The sequence below is a fragment of the Cornus florida genome, unplaced genomic scaffold, assembly GCF_030987335.1.
Source record: "Cornus florida cultivar Cherokee Brave unplaced genomic scaffold, ASM3098733v1 CherokeeBrave_3.0.0_Hap2_Chr04, whole genome shotgun sequence".
NCBI classification, from domain to species: domain Eukaryota; kingdom Viridiplantae; phylum Streptophyta; class Magnoliopsida; order Cornales; family Cornaceae; genus Cornus; species Cornus florida.
The window spans coordinates 33,436,944-33,446,799 of record NW_026775574.1 but is presented as its reverse complement, the minus strand read 5'-3'; the positions used below and the strand labels follow the sequence as shown (position 1 = coordinate 33,446,799).

The 9,856-nt window shown below is 37.1% G+C and overlaps 1 protein-coding gene across 3 annotated transcripts in view; it reads right to left on the bottom strand.

Annotated features, from left to right (window-relative positions):
* Positions 1 to 4,983: 4,983 nt before the first annotated feature.
* Positions 4,984 to 9,856, bottom strand: part of LOC132303126 (uncharacterized) — a 35,389-nt gene continuing 30,516 nt past the window's right edge. For all 3 annotated transcript variants that reach the window (XM_059800231.1, XM_059800232.1, XM_059800233.1), the window contains 2 exons: positions 8,986 to 9,223; positions 4,984 to 5,363 (listed from right to left, as the gene is read on the bottom strand). In XM_059800231.1, coding sequence (XP_059656214.1) covers positions 5,253 to 5,363; positions 8,986 to 9,223 — 349 coding nt within the window. In that variant the 3' untranslated portion in view covers positions 4,984 to 5,252. The remainder of the gene's footprint in view (positions 5,364 to 8,985; positions 9,224 to 9,856) is intronic.

The window sequence follows — 9,856 nt, the reverse complement described above, 5'->3', positions numbered from 1 at the left end:
GAAGCATGCTTCGCGTCCGGATGCCAGCCTTTCAGTACCTCGCGTCCGGACGCAGCATTTGGCGTCCGAACGCTAAATCATCAGGACCTCGCGTTCGAACGCCATTCTTCGCGTCTGATTTTATTCTATCTTGAGTGGAAATTCAAATTTTAAACGAATTCTTTTATTTTGAAACTCATGTAAGGATAAAGTTGGGGCAAAGGCTTGTATCAAGTCAATCAGTTTTTGGTTTTTGAAAAGATATTGGAGAGGGAGGATTTTCTTAGGGTTCTGGGCTTATTTTTGCAACAATGGTGAGAAGAGGGATTTCTTTCTCTTCTTCAATCCTGGAGGTTGCTGCCATATCCATGAGAGGCTAAATCCCTTTCTAGGGAGTTGATGTAACCTAAACCAAGTAAACATGTGTTTATTTGTATTTCAATTTGGGGATTTTTATTGTATATATTCAGTTTCATAGATAAGAAGTATTTACATTGAATTAATGTACTTTGCATTGAATTGATGTATGTGACTATCATTTGAATATATATTTGTGTTGATTTATTATCTTGTCTTAGAAATCACATTGATACAAATATTATACTTGATTTCCTAGAGTGACAATGGGGAAGAATTTATGGAATGGTTATATTGGCATGTAATTGAATATTTATATAGATTATGCTTAAGGAAGATGGACCATGCTACACCTTTAAATTAATGTAGTTAGGTAGATGGTCCATACCAACTGAAGATAACCTATGATATTTAATTGATTTCATGTGCTGCAACATACCATTGAAGGACCTTGATAGGCCATGCTTAGGGAAGATGGTTCATACCACAACCTAGCTTAGATGGATGAGCCATGCTAACCAAAGATGGGTTACGCTTAGTCCTGAAATGTATGATCTTCTTGATGATGTTGTGATAGTTTTATGCTTCTACACATCATTTTATATATATAATTATCTATCCCTAAGTTGAGTGCAAGTTTAACATGTTTATGAGATTGAGGTGAAGTCCATTCCCTAGCCTTTTTCTTTATAAGTTCAATCCATTTTAATCACATCATTTACTATTTTAAGAAATTTAAATTCATAGGTTAAGTGATAAACTAAATGAATTATCATCTCTGTTATCAAATTAGGAAGTACTTTTACAATTCTGTTTGCCATAAACTAGCAATCCTTGTGGTTCGACAACCCTCTACTATAGCATTAATCTACAATAATGAATGTGATATTGTTATAAGTGGTATTTTTAAGTGGTACACATTTGTGCGCATCAATTTATCTGATGATGTGGTAATAGGATCGATTATGGAAGATTGTGATCGATCGTGCATGGGCTGCGATCGATCATAGGTACTGTTTCAGGGAATTTTTTGAACTTTTTCTGGATTTTTCTCGATGCATTTACTTGACTCCAAAAAGGCTTTAATGTACTGTTTTTAGCCCGTTTGAACCTTATTGACCTAAAATCGACAAAAACACAAATTAAGACTAAAACGGGATGCAAGGTCTAAAATACCCGAGATTAGGGCTGAAATGTGCAATATTTCAAACAATCGCATGGAGCGGTACACCCTCGCTCGCCTAGTAGATCCAGGTAAGGTTTTTGCAAAAAAATGTACTCGGCCCACTTCTCCTACCACGAACAGGGACCCACTGGACACTTGAAGTCCAGAAAGCAGTATGGGTAATGGCCCTGTTCAATGGCAAACCAGTGAACGAAGCCCCCTGGCATTCTTACCCCTTCATCAATTGGGCACTCTGATTCCATCAATTGTGCCACGTCTCCGTCAATCATATCCTCCGAAACATCCCCAGAGGACGACCAGAATATATCCTGAGGCCCAAAGAACGGGGCCCTCCTCCACTCTAACTCTAGTAGCACTACCGGAACTAGTTCATTCGGTTTGCTCAGTTCTTTCCATTTCGTCATCACAACAAAGTGATAATTATAGCACTTTCGCTCACATACCCTCGCGAATGCAACGAACAGATTTTTTTTCCTATACCACTCAGTGTATTTTTTCAGGCCCCTCAACAGTTCTTTCTTCTCTAAACCTGCACTGTACAGTCCTTATAAACACGGACCGTTTCAAACAAAAGAAGAAGAAGAAACCCAAAGGTCACATCCCTTCCATTAATTGCCTATAGCCGTCAGAAGTTGAAAAGGCCACGCTTCCCAACAACACCAAAAGACGCGCCTTTGTGCACGCGCCCATTTTTTTTAATCAAAACAGCACGTGCAGGGGGGAGTAAATGTGGATGTAGGTTATGCCACGTCAGTTATATATTCAAACCATGCTGACCATAAGCAAAAACATGACAAATGTTTCAACACCTATTCGATATACATAGACTGGCCAGCTCAGCACTATTAGCCGGACGATAAGCCCATAAAGCAAACCCACAAATGGTAAATCAATGGGCCTAGAACCTCGATCCGACCAACCCACAAAAGGTCAATGGGCCCAAAACCTTGATCCACGAACTATCGATCGATAGGCCAGAACCTCAATCCATCCAACCCACAAATGGTCAATCAATGGGCCAGAATCTCGATCCGACCAAGTCACGAACTATAGATCGATGGGCCCAAAACCTCGATCCGACCAAGCCAAAAACTGTCAATCAATGGACCCGAAACTCGATCTAACCAAGCCACGACTTGTCAATCGATAGGCCTAGAACCTCGATCCAAGTTATGGCCCATCAATCGACAAGCCTAGTCCCTCGACATGACGCGTCGAGCGATGGAACTAGCAACGACGAGTTGTGGTAGGACTCTTCAAGACCATTGGGAATGTTGAAGGGATTTTTTGGAATGGAGGATGGAAAATCAGTTTTGACTCTTCCCAAAGCAGACCCAATTCGAGGAGAAAAAGAGAAAGACAGTCTAGAGTAGGCACAAAGACCCCTACAACCACCCTCTGTTTAGAACATTCAAGGAAGGTATGTACACTTGGCAACATGTCCAGAAAAGTCGGGATTAGGGCATCATGATCCATAAAGGACATGGGCCCTGACTCACTTTATCCTTATGACCAGCGGATACAACTTGAATGACCTAAGGCTATAAAGAGGTGGCTAAAAGAAAGGATAAGGGTGAAGAAATTGAGCTCATACTCTAGACTTCGTTCTTCTCTACCATCGTTTTCCTCCCTCAATCTGCTCTTTTGTATTCCTCATATTGTTTTAGTGATATTCCCGGATATATTTTCATCTTTAGTTTGACTCAAGAATCAGGTACATACACAATGCAAGGTTGGAGATGTTTTGGTGCTAAGGGATGCCATGGTCTTTGATCCTAAAGTGTTGTTTGGACGGGACAATAAGTATGGGAGATGTTATAGACTGCGGCAGAGGACAAATGACAAATCCAGTGTCTTGGATGTCGTTAGCTGTATTATGCCATTTTATATGGCCCCATCATGGTCACGTAAAGGCTCCAAGATTTGCCAAGGTCGCATTGATTAGGAATTTAGCACGGAAAGCTCCATGTATTTTTTTCATCTTTAATTAGGTGTGCTCCACCTAATGTACTTTTTGTTATGATGTTAACTCTTAGTTTGCCAGGAGGAAAAATAAAATACATAAAAAAATATTGTGTCCTTGGCATTTATTTATGTATTTATTGTCCACTATTGAGAAGACTTGAACCTTCTTGGCATTGTTCCGGTATTATTTGATAGTTATTAACCTTCTTTTTTTTTTTTTTTCTTTCTTCTTTTCCCGAACCTTCACCATGATTTCATTCACAAAAGCTATAGGAATTTTGTAATGATTTTGTTGTATATATATCCTAGTTTGCAATATGATTGTTGTCCTTTGTCTAGCTTTTGATTTATGTCATTGTACCATCATTCAAAACCTGTATTAGTTTTAATGAAAGCAAATGGAATCTCTCTTAATTTTTTTTTTTAAGTTAAAGCAATTACACACCCCCTACCTCCACCGAGGTTCGAACCCTGATACCACTGGGCCAATTGGTCCTTTGATATCTCTCTTAAATCCTTATACATGTTACTGTTTGTGCTATTATAGATTTACAAGCAAAGTTCACAGCAGTGTTGGGGTCACCAGTCTAATTCACGCCTAATTCATAAAGGATTAGGTAAACAATTTGACGATGCTGAGGAGTGAGGATTGAAGATTCCTAGGTTAGGTCTCTTTCACCAATTCTTAGAATACTTTTTCCTTACCTTTTCATATGGAATTATAAATCTTGTTAATCAAGAAAGTGAAAACCACCCAATTTACACACACAAAAAAAAGCGCCAACGCCTTGGAATTGAAATTTAATGAGCCCGATTCATAAAATTTGTTATACACAAACACTCTTGACCAACCATACAAGGAAAATAATAAAATAAAAGTAACAGTAAAGTCCTGTGGAGTACTGCAAATAAGAGACCCTTCTCTTGCTTGCTTACATACCCTAATGCTACGTTAGTACGCGGGAATAGAATGACATGCAAGTAGGAATGGTATGGAATGATCCATCCATGGGTCGAAACAAATTTTCGTTCTTTTCCATTATAAGTAATTCCCACTTTAATTTTCCTACCAAACAATTGGATAGGTGAAATAAACATTCCATTTCTGAATACCAAACGCAACATATAGAGGTGCTTTACTAAGCCATCATCAAAACAGTAAAAGCCACTATAGTTTACAAAAAGGCACACTGCTTTAATCTTAATTAAACTAAGTACTTATGGTTTTAGGGCTTTAAGCTTGAAAAACATAAAATGCCATTCGTTCTAAAACAAGTTTAAACCAGGCGAACGCTTTTTTTTCCTTCGGGGACACCACTAAATCCCTTTGGGAGATTACAATACTACTCAATAGATAATGTTTAGTTATAATCCACACGCAGTGTTACAAGAAAGGGAAAAACTATTCGGCTAGAAACAATCAAGGAACCACTGTTTTGAGCCACATTGGTCAACGTTGGACCATGCTCTTGACCCTGCTAGAAGAAGATGCTGAGTGGTATCAAAAAAGCAAGAGACCCTCAAATCCATTGATTAAAGTCCTAAATATTTTACAAACTAGTGAGACACCGATCACCATTACTATATGATGCCGGCATTTTACAAAACAGGAAAAAAGAAAAAGAAAAGAAAGCCATACTTCCATGATATCAGATAAAATAACAAATTAAAGGTATTACCAAATAATTTTATGGAACGGATGATGCATGGCACATCACTAACAAGTTGCTAAACTTCATGTGCAGAGACAAATCTCAGACACACCCTAATTTGGAGATAAAAAATGTACCCGAGCAAGAGGATAATCTTTTCCAGCCACACTGACGCCAGTTTGTGACCACAGGATGTCCTCCCAATTGAGATTCTCCTCCAATACCTGTTCAAGCAGAAAAAACAAGGTCAAGATAATCAACAACAGCAATTTTACAAAGAAAAGACTATTATTCAGTTGTTTCTTCTCTCGAACAATAACAATGTAGCTATTTCTTATTCAAAGGGGATTCCTTGCAAGGTGCTTCACTCTAAATAGTAGTTCAACCTCAGCCATGTGAAAAGTCAGTAGTCAATCCCATTAAATTGTATTGCAAGCATATGCTGCAGTCATCAAATTGCAGTGATTGTACTACATTATAGTACTGCAGAGTCCTGTTACAAATATGACCATCAAGGTGGTAAATGGTCTCACCTAGAATTGCAGTGAACATGGGGATTGCACAAAGTGGTGTCAATTTCAGGGCATTAGAGAGGGCAAAAACAAGATATGAATGTCTTTCCCTTAATATATATATATATATATATATATATATATATATATATATATATATATAATAATGATAAATAAATAAAAAGAACAAGAAGACTTGAAACATGCGCTTTGTTATAAGGTTCCCTGGACTTGGTTTGGGGTGGAAGACTGATTTCAGAACTATAAAGAGCCCAAGATTGCACAAATCCTAAATCCCAACCTGGTTTGAATAAAGCTGTCACTGAAATTAAACAAGGGCGCATTTAATACCATGATAACAACGCAAGTTTTCATTCTTTCAGAGATCAAGTAGAAGATAATTTTCTAAAATACATTAATTAATATAAGCCAGCAAACATATTTGCCGAATTTAACACACTAGTTCAGTTCTATATTTCATTTCTTACGGCCACACACTAATCTAAAATTCTTTCAGGAGTTCCAGAATCGGAAAATCCATTACGTATATCATGCGATTGGTACTAAAACAGGACAAAAGTGCCATTGCATGCTTGACTTGTAGTAACCATGTGTAACACTTGGCCGTTTGTCCATATTATTTTCAAGATTGCTGGACGCATCCACTTTTAAATGTGTTGTGTTGTACATGTTTGTAATGCGTCAGCAAAGTTTTTGGATTGCGATGGCGAAGTGTCCCAAATAATGAAATTTCTTTTTAAAGTATTGGATACGTCCATAAAATGTCGAACACAAGTGCCCATAAAGTATCTGTGACTATGTCTCGAGGCATGTCTAACATGGGCATGCCATCTTCGTATAAGTGTCATGCTTCTTAGATAGTAGTCATTCTCAACTCCCAACTTCTAAGGTGTGTTAATCATCACTGAGGCAACGCGCAAAAAGCAGATGCCAAGTGCCAAGTGCCAAGTACCAAAATTATAATGTGTATATATATATACAGAATTGTTCACTTGCTCCCTGGTGTGCAGGAAAATGTATGCACACCTCAAGTATTAACCATTAGATTCCATTGGACAGTTAAAAAGGTAGTTTATTCTTTTATATCCAGCGGTTAAGATTTAATTCGTGCATAAATTCATTGCACACCAGTGAGTAGGTGAACAGTCCTATATATATATATATATATATTCATTCTTGAAAGAGAGAGAGAGAGAATGAGAGAATATATGAAAACTTATATGTTATTGAGTAAGTAATACAATAATACAATGGCGTTTATATAGGAGAAGCTACAGGAGTAGGTGAGTGGAGAACAAGTAAACCCTATACATGGTAATTCTATATATGGTAATGAGGGGTAGGCGACAACTCATAAAATACTAACTGTACAACATGACAACTCATACAATACTGTGCAACATATTATGTTTCAAATATGACCTGCCAAGATTGGAAGTGTCAATGACAAAATACAAGTTTTACATGTAGTAAGTGTCTGCTACTTCGTTTATTCAAACTGCAGATCCTCATATCATGAGATTTTATATATATACATATATATATATACATACATATATATATATATATATCAGGACAAGAATAGTGAAAATCAATTATATAGAATGCACAAACCATACAATAAATTATGAAAATATGTCATACTATCCAATAATTCATTAGCTCTTTATGTGCTAAAGCCCCACATCTTTCATATCTAAAAAGTAAACTAAGTGGAGAAACAAGAATAAATAATTGGAAGCACCTGGTAATAGTTAGGTTAATGTTCGATACGCAAGTGCTCATGTTTTATGTTACTTGGACTAACCGGACCCAGGTGCAAGTGTCAAATATGGGTGCATGTCTAGAGGTTGGATTCATCCATCAGTCAAATTATAGGATAAGTTGACTCGGCTGAAGAGAGTCCAAAAATTAGACATGGGTACTTGAACACATTCATAAATAATAGACAATGGTGGAAGTATAGGTCATCTATCTTAAATAATAAAGTAATACTTAATTTCAAATAAAGAGATGATTTGTCCTACCCTTTCTCTACACAAAAAAGAAAAAGAAAAGAAATATAAATGTCATCAGTTTTTATATTCACATGCCCCAATGTAATAAGCACGCTGGGGTAAAGAAGCACAGGGCCCAATCTACCACACATCAGAACACTAAATAGAAAAATGAACTGCCACTGAGAAGGCAAATAAATGCACTCTTGGCCAGAACCAAATCACGCAACAGCTGTCTGTGAAAAAGACAGTCTTCAACCTTGAAAAAACCCTAGTTTCGAACCAGCAGCCTCCATTACCCTGATAAAAGACACCTGGTCTAACAAAGAGACGACAAAAAACTTTCAAATCCCTCACAACCATCCACTGAAACAATCTTCCATCAGTCGTGTCCGTTAGATGCAAGAGGGTGTCCAACTAATATCCTGTGACAGTGTCCATGTCGAGTCGTGTCCACTCAGACACCCTGGGTTGATATGGTGAGTTTGGGTAACATACACAAGTTTAGGGACATTGGACACATTCCATTTCATAAATACCTGGCGTTTATCAATTAGATGCTCCCACGGTTCTAAATAACTAAGCTTAAGATCACCAACAAAGACCACCTTAATAGCTAAGCCCCACCTCCGCTACAGCCCAATTGTCAAAAATATAATTCAAAAATCCCAGCAAAACTACATTTTTTTCATGTGACCAAAGAATCATCACCAACGTTTAAATTCCTATCTAACGTACAACAATTGGCTAGAGTCGGGCCCAGATGATTAGATTGGTCTGTGACATAGACATATTGGATTGATCAGGAACCAATAATTTCGGTGGAAACGATTTAACATATTATTATTAGAAGATATATATACACATATCATCATACTTGCCTAAATGACAGAGAGCACCATCTGACATCACTAATTCTCAACACAAATAAAAGTAGGAGGGGAGAGTCATCTATTCTTAACACTTATAAGCAGGTTAAACAGTTTTCATTACATGCAAAATGTTATAGGGAAAAAAAATATATATATATATATATATATATATATATTCAGATGATGAGAATTCTCTTCAAAAAATATTTTTTTTAAAAAAATAAACCTTTTTAGTAATCAATGAATAGATGCGAGGACATATGGAAGTTCTTGCACTCAACTGCTTGTATAGTATTCTCATGTTTATTGAAAAGGGAAGTGGAGGCCTAGGTTATAGGGACGAGGGTAGAGACAGACAGAGACAGATGACAGAAAGGAGGTAAAGTAATTCTCTATGTTGCAAGCATGCAGAGAAGCTCTAACAATGAATGACAGATGATTTACCTCCAGATGTTCAAGGGGCAGTGGTATGCCAATTGAGCGCATAACTTTCTGGGGAAGAGGCTTCTTACAACAGGACCATCGAAATACATCAATCATAACACTATCACCATCCACTGTACTTATTTCGCCATTTGTAGAATGAAGATTGTGAGTTAGAGACTTCTCTGTCTCCGTTTCATGTGCCTGAGAGACAGTGGTAGCCTTCACCATCTTCTCTCCAGTAAAGCAGAGTTCATACCTTCAGATAAAGCAGAGTTCATACTTAAAACATCAGTTGACATAAGAACAACGCACAGAAGTTGACACATGACTTTTTAGTCTCAGGAAATCAAACTTCCAATACCAAAATCTTTAGGTCATCAAAGGGACAGAATCTGACTTGACAATCAAAATATTGGAAGTTAATTTCATAATAACTATAGAGGACAGTCAACCTCAACTGCTATTTTGCGTCATCTGCTCCATTTGTATTTATGCATGTTCTATTTATAAAACAGATACAGCAAGAAAGTTGCTCGGAATTAGGGCTAAAAATACATATCAGCTTTATAATTCTTTATTGGAAATTGCATATAATAAAATACTAGGAAGAGAAAAAACTTATCACACTCAATTAGAGCAATCAGAATAAAGGAAAACGTGATTTCTGGCTGAACAGAGAGAAATAAGCTGAATGAGGCAACAATATACAGATGAAATGGATTTGGAAATCTAGAATAACACCATCGTTATCCCAAATATGGTTATAGTTGTCATACTGGTATTTGCTGCACGGTAGTTAGGAATTCGTATGACAATGGGTGAAGAGTGGTCAAGCTCCCAAAAAGACTTAAACGCATTTTAAATTTTTTGATATGATGACCGAACAAAA